General features: G+C 37.7%; 1 protein-coding gene across 1 annotated transcript in view; it reads left to right on the top strand.

Annotated features, from left to right (window-relative positions):
• EXT1 (exostosin glycosyltransferase 1) overlaps window positions 1-20,799 on the top strand; it is a 342,884-nt gene that overhangs the window by 308,462 nt on the left and 13,623 nt on the right. The window contains exons 5-8 of the mRNA XM_074201381.1: window positions 6,117-6,249; window positions 9,669-9,787; window positions 11,609-11,704; window positions 15,758-15,847. Coding sequence (XP_074057482.1) covers window positions 6,117-6,249; window positions 9,669-9,787; window positions 11,609-11,704; window positions 15,758-15,847 — 438 coding nt within the window. The remainder of the gene's footprint in view (window positions 1-6,116; window positions 6,250-9,668; window positions 9,788-11,608; window positions 11,705-15,757; window positions 15,848-20,799) is intronic.

The raw sequence follows: 20,799 nt of genomic DNA, 5'->3' as shown, positions 1-20,799 counted from the left end.
GTAAGGCTCTTTTTGCAATATATGTAACATAAAATTCATCAAACAGGTGCTTGCTCTCTCTCTCCTTTCCATCTAGTTCATATGGCCTCTCCATTTGCCTTTATTAGTTTCTTGAGGTCAAGGATTGTGTCATTTTTGTCTTTATATTCCCAGCACAATATCTGATGAATAAAAATACACAATAAATACTTGTCTGGAACTCACCAGTTGCACAGAATTTCTTATGGATCTTATCTTGAACAAAAATAACTTTCTATATTCTCCTAAAATTACTTCTTAGATCTTATCTTGGATAATAATCAATTCAGTTTTTACTTCCATGAAGCATAAAAAAAAAGATTGCTCACAAATTTTTCTGTATTACAAATTGCTGTCTTCACTACATTCCAATAAGATGGAGTGTAAATAATACTATCATTCCCATTTAAACATGAGGAAACTGAGGATTAGCAAGTTCAAGGACCTTGTTAGCCAGTTTTAGAACTGAAACATATCTCCTTTCATCCTAACTTTCCATTCCAAGCTTAGTTCTCACAACCACAAGTGAAGACACAATCTTGACTAAGGCCTCATGAGAAACTATTCCTTTTGCTTGTGGTCTCATTGCTAGGTCATTCCCCTTCAATTATTGAGTTAGCAATGTTAGCTAAGGTGTCTTGATATGCCTGGCAGGTAAAAAAGATTGCATGTATTGTGTGGCATCAGAGAAGGGTTTTGAGTCAAAACTGTTTAAATCTCTAGGTTGGCAGTGGAAACACCTTTCCCTTGGATGGGAGCCATCCATTTCTCTGGGGAAGCTTATGTATTCTAAAATATTGGAAAAACTATACACTTCATCTAAATGTACAAGACCTGCCAAATCTCTTCTTGGAGTCCAGAGAAAGGATTGTAATCGTTTGGCATATTAACCAAGGACCATAAGAAAGGTGCTTTTTAGGTTTTCCCTCTCAGTTCAAATCTCATGTTTTTATTATTACTATTAATAATAACCTATTTGAAAAATTTTAACTAAAATACACAATGAAAGCATATTAGGGAGAAAATTGAGTCTTGTACAAATAGAATTCTATGTCTTTTCTTTTTTTTTAAATAAACCTCTTCAATTCATTATACCTTTTAAGGCAAGCACTAGCATGGTGGCCAAAAGAGGTGATACAAGGACACTTTCAAGATTCTCTGAAGAACTTTAGAATTGATTGTGTGATATGGGAGACACTGACACAGGACCTTCTAGTATGTAGCATAGCCACAGCAGAGAAGGTACTCTGCTTTATAAGTGAAACAGCATTGAAGTAACTCAAAAGAAATGTGAGATATGCACAGTTAGCGAATCCATCCCAAACATTCATGTGGATTCTTTGTACTTGATCTGTGGTAGAACATTCCAAACTCATATTGGTCTGATCAGCCACAGTCAGATAGACTGTCACATAAGCATCACTGGTCTAGCTTGAAACCTGAGGAACTCTTTAGCTTGAGGGGTATATATCATTCAGTGATATAATTTGAGAAATTAAGAGTGGACAATTGGGGGCGGCTAGGTGGCGCAGTAGATAAAGCACCGGCCCTGGAGTCAGGAGTACCTGGGTTCAAATCCAGTCTCAGACACTTAATAATTACCTAGCTGTGTGGCCTTGGGCAAACCACTTAACCCCGTTTGCCTTGCAAAAAAAACTAAAAAGAAAACCCCCCAAAAAAGAGTGGACAATTGGGAACTAACCCTCCATAGCAGGGCCCAAGTATTCTGTTGCCCTCAACTTATTGACCAGATCATTAGCTGCCTAGAGGAGTGGCATTTCCTTCCTGGCTTCATGGTTCTCTGTTCTAAACTACAGATAAGAAAACTTGTAATTACTTGAAGATTTGATTACTAGAAGACTCCTCAGACCATTCCCATCTTGAAACATTTGAATCCTTTGCAGGCAAGACAGCTGCCCTAATACAACTGTTTGTGCCACTTAGATCAATTTCCACACATGTTATTTAGTGATAATTTCCCCAAAAAAGATAATTTCTCCAATTAAGGTCATTCTTTCAGAGTTCACTTTGTTGGGTTCAAGCTTTGCTGACTTAATCTTGAACAGAAGGTGGATGACCACATTATAATACAATACTTAATAAAAATGATTGTTAGGTAGAATTAAAAAATGGCTTATCTGAAACCATATTGTGAACCAATGAATCACAATTAGACATGAAATAGCTAACATTGTAGATATGTGCTTAATGTTTTTCAAAGGTGTCTATTGAGGCATGTTCTTCATTGGACCTTGATCTACTAAGGTTGCTTTTTTTCCTCTAAACATTCCACAGTCATAGGACACTAAAGACAGTATATTCTGGCATCTGCTGATACTGTTGTATAATATTCACACAACAATGGTATTTTTAAAAAAAATTCTCATTCAGTGTGATGTAGAGATATGAGAGTGGCAGATTGCACTGGCATGGAGTAAGATGGCATATGGTGGCCCAGTGTGAATGCAACTCAGAATTGTATGGGTCACTTGACTGAATCACAGGCTCACCAAATGACACCATCCTCTCTTTGTCCATTATTTAAAGACTCAAGTGCTCATACGACGAAGAGAGAAGGAATCATTAGTTTCATGATGATGGATCTCAAGTGGGAAGCAACTTCAGAAACCATATAATCCAGATCCTAATTTTATAGAATGCAGAAACTGAAGTCGAGAAAGATGAATTGATTTGTTCAAGGTTACACTATAAATAGAAGAATCAGGATTTGAATCCAGATCCTCTGACTTCAAAATCAGCTTTTTTTCCCCATCTTAATCCAACCATCATTATTTTTGTAGCTACTATGTTCAATTCACTATATTAGAAGGAAAGAAGATGAGAGGAGAGGAGAAGAGAAGAGAAAGGAAGGGAAGGGAGAAGAGAATAAAAGGAAAGAGGAGAGGAGGGGAATGGAGGGGAGGAGAGGGCAGAGAGGAAAAGAATTACAGTCTGCCCTCAAGGAGCTCATTCTTTATTTGTAGACACCTGATTCTGATTCTTCCAAGTCATGGACACACATATTAAGAAGAATTTGACCTCATCCTTGGCAGGGCCTCTTGGAACCATAAAGGAAAGAAAACCCATGTTTACTTTTCTTTATATGGGCAAAAATTAATACAGGTTCAAGGAAAGTTTGTGTGTGTGTGTGTGTGCGCGCGCGCACATGCTCATGTGCATGTGTATAACCCTTTCACCATATTATAATCTTTTTTTCCAAGGTTCTGTGATTAAAATACTTGCTCATTTTTCTAAAATATATCTATTCTATTTGGTCCTTAAAGCCTGAGAGATAGCAGCACTGATAGAGAATTATGAATGCCATCTGGAACAGTGAGATCTGTGCCATACAGAAAGTCAAAGTGAATGACAAACTCCTTTGTGACATCTCTGGACTTTATGTCATTTGTATTTCTTGCAAATATTTCACTCTGTTACTCTTTGTTCAGAACTTGCTTGAGGGACTACTTGCCCCTAGATGAGGGAATTCGGTGAAAAGAGGAGTCAAGGACACAGATTGACATCATAAAGTGGACAGGGGAATTTTTTGGGATTTACATTGTATAATAACAATAAAAAGAATTGCCTAATTGGACAATGAAACTGCAAAGGTAAATGGAACAGTTACCAACTTAAAACCCCACCTTTCACCAATATATGCCTGTCATAATTAAGGTGACACCCATCACATTAACTCATGTTTCTGATGTAAAATAAAAGATAAGTATTTCAAAGTAACTTTCAAATGTCCACAAATTTTAGAATGTCTATCCAAATGCATGTTTTCAGAAAACTAGTCTTAGAAAAGAACAAAATGCAACATCATCCAACTTACAGTTTTCTAGCTACTTATGTTTGCTTCATTTTTCTCTCTCAAGAAATGGAAAAATTAGGAGGATTTTGTTGGAGATTTCCCCCTAAAGTTGACTGTCAGCACTTTCAGGACAAGGACTTCTCTCTGTCATTTGTGCCTTCATTTACTCAAGTACCCAATATGTACTTAAAAATACAAGTTGAATTCAATTAACTCATTAAGATAATTGATACCCACTTTAATATAGGACCAATTATTATGGGGAATGAGATAGGATATTAATAGCCTTGGAAAATTATAACAATTTATGGTGGGGTATAATTTAAATCAGAGGTAACTGGATGGGTCAGTGGATAGAGTGCTGGGCCTGGAGACAGGAAGTCCCAAGTTCAAATCCAGTCTTAGACACTTACTTTGTGACCCTGGTGAGTGATTTAATCTGTTTGCCTTGATCCCATGGAGAAAAAAATGACAGAACACTCCACTATCTTTGCCAAGAAAACCTCTTGGAGAATATTGGCACACTCTAGTCCACCGTCATGAAGAGTTGGACACGACTGGATGACTGAACAATGTGTTTCAAATCACATTGCATTAAACAGGACCTTGAAAGATAAAGCAATTTATGTCTGAAATGGCAAAGATTCATTTTAAGTTTGTTTTTTTTTCATAAAAAATACATATAGATCACCACAGCTATGAGGCATTGTTTTCAAAATGCCTTACTATATAAATGATATAATTACAAAAGTTTGGAAGTCAAGGAGAAGAAACCTCAGAATGAACTAAATAGACTCATGGTTGATAAACAATTTTAAATAGAAAATGTTTGACTAAAATTTGTAGTCTAATCATCTTCAAGGTACCATTTTCCAGAGAATCTAATGAAATAGCTTGAGTGTTAACCTTCACACTTGTGCTCATTGTCCTCTTATAACTTCAGGGAAGGATGGCATTCTAAGAAAATGTTGTATCACTTCTCATAGTCAATACCCTTGTGAAACAGAACCTTTTCCTATCCTTGCCTGATACAGGAAATTGAAAGGTGAATAACCAGATTTCCAACTTTTGCAAAAAGAAAAATTGCTTCTAGAACATGTCTTGGTATCAATATTCATTTAGCTTCCTCTATATCTTGTACTTCATATGCATTTACATGGGCATTTATAGCACTTTGCTGTAGGCATCATCCTTCATTATGTTAAGGTGGCCTATCAATCATTGAAGTATTCATTTATGATGAGTATCCTTTACTAAGACAAGAGACCAGAACAAATAATTTCAGAAGATATTCTAAAACAATACTGACAGCAGAAGGAATGTTTGTTAACCAGAAATCCTTGTCTCTTAATTAGAACAGAGATAGCTATGTGGTAAAATGGATAGGGTGCTAGATTTCAAGTCAAGAAGACCTAAGTTCAGCTGCAGTCTTAGATAACTAGATTTGTATAACTGGTCTCAGTTTCCTCAGACTCAGTTGTCTCATCTGTAAAGACCAGGGATAAGAATAACACTTACCTCCCAGAATTACAATAAGGATCCAAAAAGATAATTAATGTTAAGTTAGGGCACCATATAAATATTAGCTGGCATTTTTAGAACTCCCCTTAATAGAATCAGTAATAGTAGCAACAAACCCTTTGAGTACCCTGCTGTCTATGTTAGTGTGGATAAAAATTGTTTTACATCTTCAACATTTCACCTCTCTAGTTGTATGCTATGTATTTGACTCTTTGAGGGGGAGGGGAACGGAGAAAGGCTGGTGAAGCTACATAGTTCACTTGAAAGAACACTGGGTTGGAAGTGAGAACTGGATTCTAGTGCAGGTTATTAACATTTTGAACAAGACCCTCCCTGGTCTCAATTTACTTTATTTCTAAAGTGATGAGTGGTCCTAGAAGACCCTGAATTCTCTTCTAACCTGATGATTCTGTGCTTAGGTGAGGAAGTGCCCAACTGAATCCAGACCATGCATTGGGAATGTGTCTATACTTACAGAAAGACCTGATATGGAGTGAAAGTAGGATCAAAGATTGGAATTTGAATCCCAGTTTAAAGCCTAAATGACCTTGGCCAAATCATTTCCTGATTTTGGTTTCAATTTTGTCAGGGGAAAATGGTTGTGCTTGGTAAATTTTAAATCCTAGATTTTTCTGTTATGTATTATTATTATTATTATTATTATTATTATTATTATTATCATAGTTGGGTGTTATATTTAATCTGGTCTTTGGTAAATGTCCATTTTTTTTTTAAACCATGGGGTCTGCTTTTTGTTTCTCAGATTATTCAGGACAGAATATTCAAGCACATATCACGTAACAGCTTAATATGGAACAAACATCCTGGAGGGCTGTTCGTACTGCCACAGTATTCATCGTATCTGGGAGATTTCCCATACTACTATGCTAATCTAGGTAAGTGAGTTGTGCTGCAATTCCTTCCAGAAATAAAATCCAATGGTACTGCCATTTCTTCCTGGGAACAGGTATGTGGGGATGGTTTTGGCAATAACATACCAAATCATGAAAAAGAATTGGGCTAGAGGATCTCTAAGGCATTGGACTTGGGATCAGACCTGAGTTCAATTCCTACTTCAGACACTACTAGTTCAGTAAGTACTAGTTACTTAATCTCTTGAAACCTCAGTTTCCTCATCTATAAAATGAGAGGTTGGACTCAATGACCTCTAAGGACATTTTTAACTCTAAATCTACAATGAGGTTCACTCAAATTTATGGCTAGTCTTGACTCTGATACTGTAATAACTGTTCATTTGTGATAGTCACTTGTGATAGCAGAAGACTGTGGTTTTCGTTATTTTTTTTTTTTCATTCCATAATCCCCTTGTCCCCATGACACCTCTGTACTAAAGAAAAATGGGCTTAAGAAGAGCTCTCACTTAAAGAAGTGCTAAAAGGGAAGGTAGACTGGAGCATAAAGTGATAATGGAGGTTGAGTTGATGTGACTGAGAGAAAGGACCGTGCAATAGCATTTTGTCTCATCTTTGTCTCATGTCTGAGAAAAAAAGTCTCCTTGGAGGTCTATAGTTTTTGTCTCAGCAAATCCCTTGGAAATGGCATAGTGTCTCTCCCTCTCTCCCTCTCCCTCTCCCTCTCCCTCTCCCTCTCCCTCTCCCTCTCCCTCTCCCTCTCCCTCTCCCTCTCCCTCTCCCTCTCCCTCTCCCTCTCCCTCTCCCTCTCCCTCTCCCTCTCCCTCTCCCTCTCCCTCTCCCTCCCCTCCCTGCTGCTGTCTCTCTCTCCTCCCTCATTCCCTCTTCTCTTCCTCTGTTTCTCCTCTCCCTTTCTTTACCTTCCCTTCCACCTCTGTCTTCTTTTTCCCTTCTCCTTGTTCCTCTCTCCTAATCTTTCTCTCCCCTTCTATCTGCCTTTCCCTTCCTCCTCCCTCTTTCTCCCTCTCCCCCTCCTTTTTCTTCCTCTTCAATCTCTCCCTTCCCTCACATCCTGTCCCTCTCTGTCTCCATCTCTCTGTCTCTCTAACTCTCTGTTTCTATTTATATCTGTCTGTCTCTCTCTGTCTGTCTGTTTCTTTGTCTCTGTCTTCTCTCATTTGAGAACTGCTAAGGTAACTTCCTCTTTGGAATTGATTTAGCCGAGATGAAAAGATCATTGGGTTATACACATTTCTTATCATAATAGAACTCTGCCTTTATAGTTGACATGTTTAATAGGAATATTATAATGATATAGAAATTTAGGAAAATCTTAAGATGAGAGTATTAATTCTTGATTTAATGAAAATAGCCAGGAAATCTAGGTCATACAGTGGGTAGAATGTTGAACCTGGAGTTTGGAAGTTATGAGTACAAATCCTTCCTCAGACTCCTAGTAGCTTTGTGACCCTGGGCAAGTCATTTCTGCTCTCCTCAGTTTCCTTGTCTATTAAATAAGGGTAATAATAGCAGCTACCTTCCTGAATTGTTAGATCAAATGAGATAATGCATTTAAAGAGCTTTGAAAAAACTTAAAGTACCATTTCAATACTATTAATAATAATAACAGTAAAATCACAAGAGGAATTAGTTGTAGCAAAATGGATAGAAAGGGCAATTTATATAGTTTTCTTAAAGTTCCATTTGTTGCCATTTGGGAATGCTGTCTCCCTGCCTATCCACTTTTCAGTTCCCCTTTTTGGGTTGTTTTTTCCCCTTGGAATGCAAACTCCTTGCACATATGGATTTTTTTGTTTCTTATTCCTGGCCTTTAGCACAGTCAAGTTATTTTATAAGCAATTTTTAATTACATACTGTGCCTCAGGGGGCATAATAAGCACTGGGGGGGGATACAAAAAGTAATAAAACATAGTTAGTTCCTGCCATCAGTGAACTCACAATTTGGGGGGGGGGAATAGCATAAAATATAACATACTATATACAAGATAATAGGAAAATAATTAAAAGAGAGAAGGCATTAGAATTAAGATTCTAATGTAAGATTTCCTTTAAAACAGGGGTGGGGGAACTTCTAACCTGTGGCCATATTGGTCTGGCATTACCTGTTACAGATGGGATTTGAAATTCAATAAATCTGGTAGCTTTTTAGGGATGAATTAATTTAATATTTGAACAAATACAATCAGGGAATGATGTTATATGTCCAAATGGCACCTGACAGAAAAAAAGGTTCCCCACCCCTGCTGTAGAAGCTAAGATCTTTAGTTGGAAAGGAAACTAGAGAAGTCAGTAGACTTTGGTTAGAAGGGAGAGCCTCCAGGCCCAGGAGGATACCTGGAGAAAATGCCAGGAGCCAAGTGATGGAGAAATAGAGAGCACATAGTGACACATAGTAAACACTCCATAAATGCTCTTGCCGTGTATTTATCTGGATACCAACTAATCAGGAGAAATTTATTAAGTATCCACTGTATAGTAGGTACCATGCTAAGATACCTATTTGCCATATTACTTTCAAATGGAAAGAAAGTTATTCATAATCAGACTATTAAGTTTGTGTAAGTAGGTGCTACTGAAGTAGCAGTGGCCTTAAAAGTGACTTGGTTATGTAATATTTGAGTAGTTTTACAATTTAAAACTGCCTTATACCTCGAAAGCCCTAAGTCTTTGTTTATCCAATTAACCAAATGGCCAATTACAAGACTTTTGAGGCACTGTTGTTATTGGGGTTTTTTCTCTAGCAATTTTTTTTCTAGCAAATTTCCGTAGCACTCTTTTTAAAGGTACAGTGTCCTTCCCATTCATTCTAGTGTACTATTAGATAAGACACATTGGAAATACCTTTAATGCAGGCAAAACCTTCCATTCTATAATTAAAAAGTTTCTCTCATAAATAATGTTTTTTAAAAAGAGATGGACTCCTTGGATTGGCTCTTAAGGCAATTAGGTTGACTAACTTATAAAATACAAAATTAGAAGTTATGCCAATTAAAAAGTTCAACAGATGTTACAAAAAAGAAAAGGAAAATTTCTCTCTGTAAATATCCTGAAAGAAATAAAAAGTCATCTAAATTCACACTGAGGTATCACCTGTATCCTTTCCTGAGAATAAATTTTTAAATGAGAATGGCATTGGATTCCTGAGAAAAGGAATGGGGGAAGAAAACCCCATCAAATTGATGAAAAGGCATAGTGCAAGGAGGATAGGATCATCAAAAAAAAAATGTTTTTCCTTCTTTACCGACACAGCTAAGCAATGGTTATTAGACAACTTTGTCCTAGTGAGAGAGAAGGCTAAGGAAAGTTATACCCAAAGGGAATGTTTGCTCTAGTGGATCCAGGTGGGGAGTCTGGGAGAAGGGCAGGATAATTTTCTATGATTCTGAGTGCTTTGTTTAGTAGCTCTGTGATTTTCATTTCAGGTTTAAAGCCCCCTTCCAAATTTACCGCAGTCATCCATGCAGTGACCCCCTTGGTCTCTCAATCTCAGCCAGTGTTGAAACTCCTAGTTGCTGCAGCCAAGTCTCAGTACTGTGCCCAGGTGAGTGGGAACATTTCTAAACAGCATCTGGCTTTTTTTTAAAACCCCTCCTCCTTTCCAAAAGGATCTCCCCATCCCCTGACACACTTCTCCCCAAAACAGATCTTTTTCGTCATCCTCAAGAACTGCCTTCTCCTTTCAAGCTCTTTATTTAATGTGAACTCCCTTTGAGACCTCTGATGATACCTGGGAAATCTGTCTGGGGTTGTTGGGAGGATGAGGTGGAACTCTACGGGGAAGCCACACAAAGTTGGGCAGGGCAGATACATAGTGATGTCTTTAAATGTTCAGACAACAGCCAGGGAAGCAGTGGTGGAGTAGAGTTGAGGAGCTGAGAGAGCATGGAACACTAGGCATTGTGAGGAAGTCTCTGGCTTCATGATGCCTTTACTTGCAATGGTGACTGCTAATAAACTCCTTGGGAGGTGAAACTCCATCTTGTTCTTAAAATTTCCCCTAGCCTACTGCCTTATACCTAGAAAGCCTTAAGTCTTTGTTTATCCAATTAACCAAATGGCCCATTGTCCCAAAAATGAAATATTAGTAGCTGGGTACTATTATGGAGAGAGCTATACAATGAAAATCATAATGGTGGAAACTCTACTCTGGCTGTGACACTTACTAGTTATATAGCCTTGGACAAAGTCACTGCACAGTAATCATTCTGTCAGCTTGCATTTATTTAGTCCTTTTTAGAACTGATGAAGCATTTTCCTTAACAACAGCCCAAAGAGATGGGCAATGCAAGGATTATCAGCCCCATGTTACAGATGAGGAAACTAAGACTCAGATTAGTAAAGTGGTTTGGCCATAGTCACTTCTAGTAAGTTAATAGATGCTAGAGACAAGGCTCAGACCTGGATCTCCTGACCCCTGTCTAGCCTTCTTTTTCATTAATATATGCCACTTGAGCCTCCGTTTGCTCATCTGTAAAATAATGTATCTCTGAGCCCATGGGTAGACAATCCATCCATGCAACATGTATCCTCCTTGCCTATGATTTAGTTTGTGACCTTTGAGTTGCTTTTCTGTGGCCCCAAAATTCAAAACTCTGAAACCAAACTGGAAGAGGGGGGTTCTTTGATGAATATTACTAATCTGGTCTTCAAAACACACAGGTTGTCAGTGAGTTCTCACCATTCCATCTCAATAAGACCTGCCTACTAGAGGGAAAAACCTAGGGTTACTTCCATACCACAATGAGGCAACATCGTTAAATTTTACTGTAAATGAGTTGTAAAAAAAAAGGACTAATAATACTGCTTATACTATCTACTTCACATATCAGCTAGCATTGATATAGAGTCTTAAGGTTTACAAAGCACTCCGAAAAAAAAATTATCTTGTTTTCTCTTGACACCAGTCCCATTTTACTGATGAGGAAACTGAGGCAGGCAGAGACCCAGGGTCTGAGGCTGAATTGGAGCTCAGGTCTTTCTGAATCTAACCCAGCATTCTATCCACAGTGACACCTAGCTGCACTTTAAAAAAAAGACGACTTATTTAGAAACAGTTACTGTGAAATTGCATCCTTTCCTTCTCCCCTCCCCTATATTATGACTTGAATAGGCACCCCTTTTAGAAGAAATTAAACCCATTTCTTTTCATTCTTTCTTGTTCTTGAAATGGTAAGACACTGAAGGGTTGGTGGATTATCTGCCCCTCCTCTAAAGCCAATTCTGAAGACTCTCATTCTGTTTTGTGTAGAAATCTCCAGACTTAATTTTCTCCCTCTGTAAACAAAATGAGTCTTTGTGTCCTAAGCCTGTATAAGTGCTGGTTTTTATCAAGGCATCTAATGAACCACTCTCTCTATTTCAGATTATAGTTCTTTGGAATTGTGACAAACCCTTGCCAGCCAAACACCGCTGGCCTGCCACTCCCGTGCCTGTCATCGTCATCGAAGGAGAAAGCAAGGTAGGTGGCCTTTAGAAAGTCAGAGGAGTGAGCTCCTGCCATCTCTGCACCCCCAGAATTTATGCTTGGTCTTTTGCTATCAAAGTTCCTTGCTCTATGGCCAAAACCCTCCTCTTAATCGGTCCTAATTTTTTCTAATTTTTTCAGTTTTCACCATGCACCCAAAGTGACCATCAATACTACAGGGCTCTTGTTTTGATGTTTTTCTTTTTATACCAGTCAATTCAGGAAAGACCTAACTGCACCCCTCCTACCCCCACCATCACCCCAGCTAAAGAATCCTTCTTAGTAAGAAAAAGAGTTGAGTAAATGTGACCCTGTGAGACCATGAATACAACATTTTGCCCTGATAATCCCCTGCCTCTGAGACAAGAGAAGGGAAGTATGTTTCATGAATTTTGCTGCAAACTTCACGACCATGGATTCATGAATTTGTTCAGCTCACACCTCCAAATGAGATTTACTTAAGTTGGTTTAAGAGTTTAATCTATGCCTTCCTCTTCATTCTCTATCTCTAGCCCTGAATTGCCTGAATTATTCACATAGTAGTTGTTGTCCTTCATGCTCAAAGAGGATCAAAGTGACATCACTAAATCAGGGTCAATGTTTAGTATGTCTAGCTATGGCTCTCTTTCTTCTGACCTCTGCGTTTCCTTATGTGAGTCTGTAAAATAGTCTTTTAGGCAAGCAATCATTTGGCATTCGGACAACGTGGTCAACTCTTTGGAGTTAAATTTTTTTTTCAGGATTTGAATGCTTGGCAGTTCAGCTTAAGGAAGGATTCAGTCTTTCTTACCTTATCCTGCCAGGTGATCTTCAGAATATTGCTAAGACAATTCAAATGGATGCAATTCCAAAGATCTACAGAGCTGTTGTGCTGACTTCATTGATATATGATTAAAGCCTGTGATTATTCTAATAACTGTTGAAAAATGCATTGTACATCTGTCTACTCACAGGATTTAAATAATAATAATAATCTATGACTATATTCAAGCCCAGTTTTTCCCCTGGACTTCTCCCTCATCTTAATAAGTCTTATGGTATAATGGATATGATTCTGAACCTGCATAAGAAAGACCCAGTTTCAAATCCTGTATCAAATTTACTAACTTCATTTCTGGAGGCAAATCATGTATCTATGAGCAAATCTCTCAGCCTCAGTTTCTTCATCTATAAAATGGGGAAAATGTAGCATCTGACTCACTAGCTTATTATGAGACTTAGAGTTGGTAATATGTAAAGTATATTGGAAACTTAATATTTCTGTAAAAATGCCAATTGCCATTATTTTTACCTTTACCTATCTTTGGATATTTCCACCTCAATCTATTGTTGGTTGATTTTTTTCTCTCATTTTTTCTCTATCCTTTGTCCTATGTTCCTGTTTCCCTCAATACTGACTTATCCTTGTAGTCACCCACTACCAAAATCTCAATCACTTTTGATTCTTTTTTCTCCCACCACCCCCCAAATCCTATGGTTGTCATATCTTAAAGTTTCTACTTCCAGGGTTTTTCCACACCTGTTCCTTTCTTTTCACTCTCATCACCTCCAACTTCAACCAGTCTCTCATTACCTTTAAATTTGACTATAGTAATAATCTTCCTGTCCCCCATTTTCTTCATTCTATTGTTGGTGTTATTTTTCCAATGCACATTTTATACTCTGGTGCAAAAATCTTAAATGGTTCTATGTTTGTAGGATAAAATCTAACATTAAAAGTACAGCATTAATCTTCTATGTTTGGTGTCCATTGACTTTTCCAGCCTTCATTCACATTACTTCTTCCCACACACCATCTTGACTAGTCTTAGTTTTTCTGTAAAAAAGATTTGCTTGGGGTGGCTAGGTGGTGCAGTGGATAGAGTACTGGCCTTGGAGTCAGGAGTACCTGAGTTCAAATCCAACCTCAGACACTTAATAATTACCTAGCCATGTGGCCTTGGGTAAGCCATTTAACCCCATTGCCTTAGAAAATCTAACAAAAAAAAAAAGATTTGCTTTCAGGTGGCTAGGGGGCGCAGTGGATAGAGCACCAGCCTTGGAGCCAGGAGTACCTGAGTTCAAATCTGACTTCAGACACTTAATAGTTACCTAACTTTTTAAAGCCTTTGCAAGGCAAACAGGGTTAAGTGTTTACCTTGCAAAAACTTAAAAAAAAAAAAAGATTTGCTTTGGACTAGGTAAGGTCCCTCTCAGTTCTAAACCTAGAGAACTGTTCCAAATAAAGTACCTTTATAGCTCTTTCCTGATCTCAGCCTCATAGAACATAGACTTGGATATTATAGGTCATTGAATCCATCTCCCTCATTTTGCAGATAAGGAAACTGAGACTTCACGGTAAAGTGATAGAATTTGAACACCAAGCTCAGCATTATATTATACTCCCTTCCTACCTTTGTACAGACTGACCCTTAAGACTGGAATGTATCTTGTCTTCATCTCCATCTGCTTAAGTCCTTCTCTTTTAGGAATAAACCCTTCCCAAATACTCACCTACCCATTCACCCCCCCCTTCCCTAACTCTACCCCCTTTTAAGTAATTTCTTTGACCCCTATCTTTTGCTATAATGTATACATGCTTTTGTATATTGGTGCTTAGTAGAGTGCCCAGAATAATAAATAATAAATGCTTGTTGTCTGATTCACTGGCTCCTTTCAATCCACCATTTGGGAAGGTCCTAGTGCCAGGGTCTTTAGAAGGAACTTAACTGTTAGTTGTGCAGCTCTAAGACCGGAGAAGTTGGGTCAGCTAATGGTGCCCTCTGTTGACAAAGTTAAGAAAGGAAACTATATCCTTTGAATTCCACACTGTCAGACAAGAGGAGAGAGATCACGCCCCCTCCCCATTTCCCATTTTACAATGTGGCCTTGAATTCAAAATTGATATATTGGCTGCTTTGGCTGTAAAATCCTATTTTGAATTTATGGGTCTTGTCTTTTCAGTTTTCCCCTGTAGGCTTAACAAGGGAAAGATCAGAGCACTGCTAAGCTGGCATCTAATGGCTTCTGCCTTAGTCACTGGACATGTAAACAGTATCTGGAGAAAATGCTTCAGGGCTATAATTTCTGACCATTGCGTATGTAGTATTAGTGATCTCTTTTTATTTCATTTTGAAAGCCTGGGGGAAAAGAAGCCAAAAAGAAAGGGAAAAAAGCGAGAAAACAAACAAAGTATCTGACCTGGTTGACCAATTTGTAAGAAAACCCCTGGAGTCTTGAAATCTGCAGATACATTCCTTGAGTTCTCAGGGTTGGGTTCTGGTGGACGCTTTCTATTCTTTAATGCCATAAGCCCTGTCAAGGGATTTCATCAACTAGAAAACAGCTTCTTAGATGATTTGTAAACTGACTAGCTTATAGTCTAGATTTAACGAAAACTTGGTCTTCTTTTAAGTGGGCTGATTGCTCTTCAGTAGACTATAGGAACTCATGTCATCAGAATGTTATCAGAATTGTGTATCCCCCCCACCTCTCCCTCCCTCCCTCCATCTCTCCCTCTCCTCTTTCCTTTAGCTCTATTTCCTGCCATATTGGACTTTGACATTGTGCTGATGAAAGAGTCACTAAGAGAGCTTTCAAAAACAACTATTTTGTCTCTCCTTTCTTGATCAAAGCATTGAACTGTTGCCCAGAAGGAAGCTTTAAAAAGTTTTTTTTTTAATTATGATTCCTAAGAATATGTTCTAAATGGATAGCAATGGAACCTAGTGTGAGACTCACGAGCAGACAGCATATTTCAGAGAAGACTGGCTTCAAATTCACCTCTAAGGTGTCTTCCAACCCTGAAATTTGAAGATTCTCTAATTCTTATGGTAGGAAGTATAAGCTGACTGCCACACTGATGTTTCTGGTGTTGTGTTCAGTACTCTTTAACAGATACAAAAATTATAATGTACCTTTGGGACAAAAAAAAAGGAAAAAGAAAGAGAAAATGAAGGAGCATCTTCCTGCTAATGAAAGTGGGGATTTTCTTCTTTTTACCCCACCTCAGTGAAAATGGAACCAAGATTTTTCTCTTATCTTCTTCTTACTCTTTCCATCCCATAGGTCATGAGCAGTCGTTTTCTGCCCTATGATAACATTGTCACAGATGCAGTCCTAAGTCTTGATGAAGACACTGTGCTTTCAACTACTGAGGTGAGTAATACCCATTTTCTGAAGGAAAGGCAACATTTTTCTTTAAGATGCTATTGTGATTTTCATTTTTACCTCACAGTCATTTTCATGTATGCCTACCCTGAGTCATTTCTTATATCAAAGAAAGGCAGTGAAACAAAGTTAATTGACAAATTATATATAGCATTCTGCACCTATTCACACCTCAACCCCTATGTGTCTACAAAAAAAAGGAAAGTATTGTGTCCCATCCTCAGTTTTCTAGGGTAAGGATTGGTCATTATAGTTTGCTCAAAGGGTTCTCTGTCTTTTTTTTAACTCACTTTTCCTGACTCAAGAGAAAGAAGCTTTTTTTTTTAAATTTCCCAGAGTCATTTTTCAACCTATCTTACTTCTGTCAGTGGCCCTACCACCACCTGCCCCAAAGAGGGCCTTTCTCTCTTTGCTATGGGTGTTCATTGGTTCCTCATTTGCATTGCCCAACCTCCCTTCTCTCTGCTCTTCTCTGATTTGTTTTTAAGTGGCACAGCTGTCAGTAGGTGGGCTGAGGGAGGAGGATACTGGAGGGACCCAGAGGGGTCTATTTAGCATTATCTTTTAACCATGCTGTCCAGAGAAAACAGTTCCACCCTTCTCTAATTATCTTAATGTATGTGAGGGTGTATGCTGCCTCTGTTATGGAACATTATTCCTGGTTCTAAAAACAGTATTTCTGCCTTGGTACAAGTGTTGATTTTCTTTCACCCACACAAGAGCAAATGGTTTCACTTTAAGTCTGAGATGGAGATCCCTGCTCTTTCAGATGTTCAGGTATTTGTGCCAAAAATAAGATTGCACTAAAAGAGAACATGAGGGGGAGAGCGAGAAGAAGAAAGATAGATACTGTAGAAAACCAATTTTTACAACTAGGATGAGTATTGATTCCTGAAACCTTTCTTTAAACCATCGGGGAGACCAAAGACAGTTATATAAAAATGTAGTATATTGGAAATACATTATTAATGGTAGCTACTAAAAAGCTTAGAGACTTTGCTCCTTGTTCTCCTTTCCCCCCCTCTCCTCTTCATTTTCCCCTCCTCTTTCATAAGCTTTTTCCCTTCTAACTAAATATTAGCATTTGCTATCATTCACTCTCCAGTCTCCAGTCATCTTGGTGGATACTATTGTTCTTTTTTTCCTTCCTCAGTAAGACTCAGTTTTGATTGAGCTCAGGGACTCACTGTCTCCTTCTCACAGCCCAATTGATACTACCAATTTCCATAACATGGTGTTGAGCAGACTTCAATAGAGAAGTGCTAGAAGAGACAGGAATATTCAGGGCTTCCTTCATTTGATAAAATATTGCAGTTTCTGGGATGAAGAAGGAGACCCTTGGAAGCCAGTTGTGTTAGATGGGGGAGAAGTAGACAACTAAATTTTTGGGAAAGCATGTATGGAAACCCTGATATGGGATGGCACATATTGCCATTTTTACTACTGCTGCAACTTGGGAACACAGCAATGTGCTGAAGATCCTCTTATAAGATGTGATCAGGAATATTTGATCCCTACCTTCCTCTCACTCCCCATCCCTCCTTTCAATCTGCCAGAATATAAGTGGCCCTCCTAGGTAAGTGTTTTGGGGTCCAAGATGCCACAACTTTTTGCCTCTGTGATACATACACATTCTATGCCAGTTTCTAGTCTCAGAATAAGAGTCCCAAGAATCGTGTCGCATGCTGAGAGGGACATTTGTTGTATGTGCAGTAATTAGAAGTCAATGTGGGTTGAAAATGATATGGAGATTTAAGAGGCTGGCAAGCTGGTTTGCTCTTCTTGCTGTAACTAGAGTGATAATGCTGCTTAAAATGATCTAGGGTGAGGGGTTTTTTTTTTCCCTTTGCTTCATTTTCCTTTTTTTTTTTAACCTGCTGAGATATTGGCTTTATTTCACTCTCCCCCAAGGATGTTCAGCTCGTTTTAATGTCTCCCCTTAGTACAAGGATGGATATTTATCTAGTATACTAGAAGGGATATTAGCCATATTTAGTTTATAGTTATTTACATTAATCTGAGTTGTTCCAAGTGATCTAAAGAAAACAGATGTCAGTTTTTAAGAGAGAGGACCCTAAACTGACCCTTGATTCTTTGATGTGCTAATGATCTGGATGAGATCTGAATGTTCACAAGAATAACAATTTTATCAGAATTTCTCTCAACTTGCTTTGAAATTACTTGAAACAACTTGGAAATGATAGGAAATCCTCGTGATAAAAATACCCTATTGGGCTTTCCAGTTCTTGCCAATGTATGTATGTATGTGTGTAAGTGATAACAGTGAGTATGTTTCTCTGAGGATGAGCCTGATGCAATTTCTTCAACATTCTAGACCATTTAAGTATTAAACACCAGAAACAATGTAGGGGTTGTGACTATGTGTATGATTTAAGTGCTACAAGAGATTGACAATTCTCATAATGCCTCTTAATATTTAGATTCCCAGGGGGACAAAATGGATAAAGAATGTAGTCAGAGAGACTTGAATTCACATCATTCTTCATAATCTTACCCCTTTGTGACCCCTTTAACATCAGCCTCAGTTTCCTAATCGATAAAGCAGTAGTAATAATAATAATAATAATAGCACCAATCTCCCAGGATTGTTGTGAGGATCAAATGAGTTTATGTGTGTAATGTATGTGCATACACACACACACATATACATACACATACATATACAGTTAGGTAGTGAAATGGATAGAGTACCAGACCTGAAGTCAGAAGACTCATCTTCATAAATTCAAATCCAACCTTAGACATTTACTAGCTGTGTGACCCTGGACAAGTCACTTAAACCTGTTTTACTTCAGTTTCCTCATCTGTAAAAATGAACTGGAGAAGGAAATGGCAAATCACTCCAGTATCATTGCCAAGAAAATCCCAAACAGGGTCACAAAGAATCAGGCACAATGCAAATGACTGAACAGCAATAAAAATACACATGTGCATATACAGATACACATACGCACACACACATACAAATATATGTATATATACACATATATATGTATAATTTAAATAAATGCTTTGAGAATCTTAGAGCACCATATAAATGCTTGTGGTTGTTATTATCTTAAGTTTTTCTTGGAAGCAGCTTTTGGTTAGAAGCTGCATAAGTTAAACTTTTTTGTTAGCTTACAGTAGAATTATACCTTACATTGGAAGTCCAGGATGACAGCTTCCTATTCAGTTTCCCTGCTTCCAGACTCCCTCCTTCCTGGCTCTCATATCAATCTTCTTAGTGCATAGTTTTGATCAGCCTAATCCCTTGTTCAAATACCTACAATGGCTTCCTGTTGCTGTGTAATAAATCCCAAATGCCTTTCCCTAGTTTTTAAGGCCTTACTCTAATCTTCTTTTCCAGTCTCATCATAATAATAGCTACTGATGTTTTTGTAATATTTTATTCTATGTATTCTATGTACTTTGCATGTGGTGTATCTTTTGTGCTTTAAAATGACTTCATGAGTTAGGTTGACATGTATTAATGCCCTTATTTTACCAATAGAATGGATCAAAAAGTTTAAGTGACTCGCTCTAGTTCTCATTAATGATAGGTGAACTTAAACCCAGATTCTCTGACTCTGGATCCTAAATTCTCCATTTAAAAATTTTATATTTTTTAATTATAACTCATTTTTTTTCTCTCTCTCTTTTCTTCCACTACATTTAAAAAAAAAAAACAAAACCCCTTAATAAATATGCATGTCAAGCAATGCAGATTCCCACATTATCCATGTCTTGATGATGCCCTTGTTATTGTGTAAATTGTTCTCTCTATATATTATTTGGTGTTAGTTCAATCAAGTCTTCTTGAGGTGTTTCTGAACCTATCCCTTTCATCAATTTTTACTGAACAATAGTATTCCATTTTATTCCTCGACCATAATTGTTCAACCAGTTTCCAATTAATGGGCACCCTCTTTCTATTCTCCCTCTGCTATAGCAATCTACCCCTGTAGAGAGGTGCAATCTTTGGAACATAAAGCTAAACATTAGATAGTCTCATTTCTGGTCTTGGCTGAATCTATCACTGAAGACTCCATTGCTTGAGAGGTATCATTTAATCTATTTCCTCACTTATCAAATACAGCTGCCCTCCATGCCTAATTTACAGGGTTACTGGAAAGATGAGATAAGAGAATAGACATGAAGGCTCTTTGAAAATATGACTAAAAGCAATAATTGTTGTTAGGAACAAAAATTGAATACTTATTGATAGTTAAATATCACTGATATTTTTGGCCAGTAAGACTGATTGATATTTCTAATGAGAGTTATTATGGGTTAGTAGTTTGAAACTTGACTTTAAAGTCAGGAAGACCTGGTTTCAGGTACGTATCTGACATATGCAGACTATGGAAACCTGAGTAAATCATTTAAACTCTCAATACCCTCAGGCAACCATTTAATACTATGTTACAGACAGGCTGCTTACCCACAAGAAAATTATTGGATTATAGATTTAGAACTGAAAGAGACTTTAGACAACAATAGTTAGCCATGTCTCCTCATTTTGCAGATGAGGAAACAAAGTTCCTGAAAAATAAATTGACTTCTCCATCATCTTAGAGGGATTAAGTGACATATCTGAGATTCAAGTGTAGGTCCTCTGATTTCAAATTTAGCCCATGTTCATTATGCAGCATTACCTCCCATTGGTAGAGATTTTTCTTACCAGTAGCATATCCCAATGAAATCACAGCTCTATTTCCTCCCCACCTTCAAAATATTTCTAAATTGCATCTTCTCCAATATCTTGTGCTCTGCCTGGGAGACTCTTAATAAATGTTAGTTTGTATTAATAAATAAGATGCTGTGGCCTCTGCTTTTTGAGTCATCATTTTGATTATAATAGAATTACATTACTCCTATAAAAAGTACAGTTCTCTTTAAGGTTCAATCCATTGATTAACATTTATTCTCTAGAGACA

This window comes from Macrotis lagotis, chromosome X (genome assembly GCF_037893015.1).
Source record: "Macrotis lagotis isolate mMagLag1 chromosome X, bilby.v1.9.chrom.fasta, whole genome shotgun sequence".
Classification (NCBI taxonomy): domain Eukaryota; kingdom Metazoa; phylum Chordata; class Mammalia; order Peramelemorphia; family Peramelidae; genus Macrotis; species Macrotis lagotis.
This window is presented reverse-complemented; position numbering and strand designations above follow the sequence as displayed.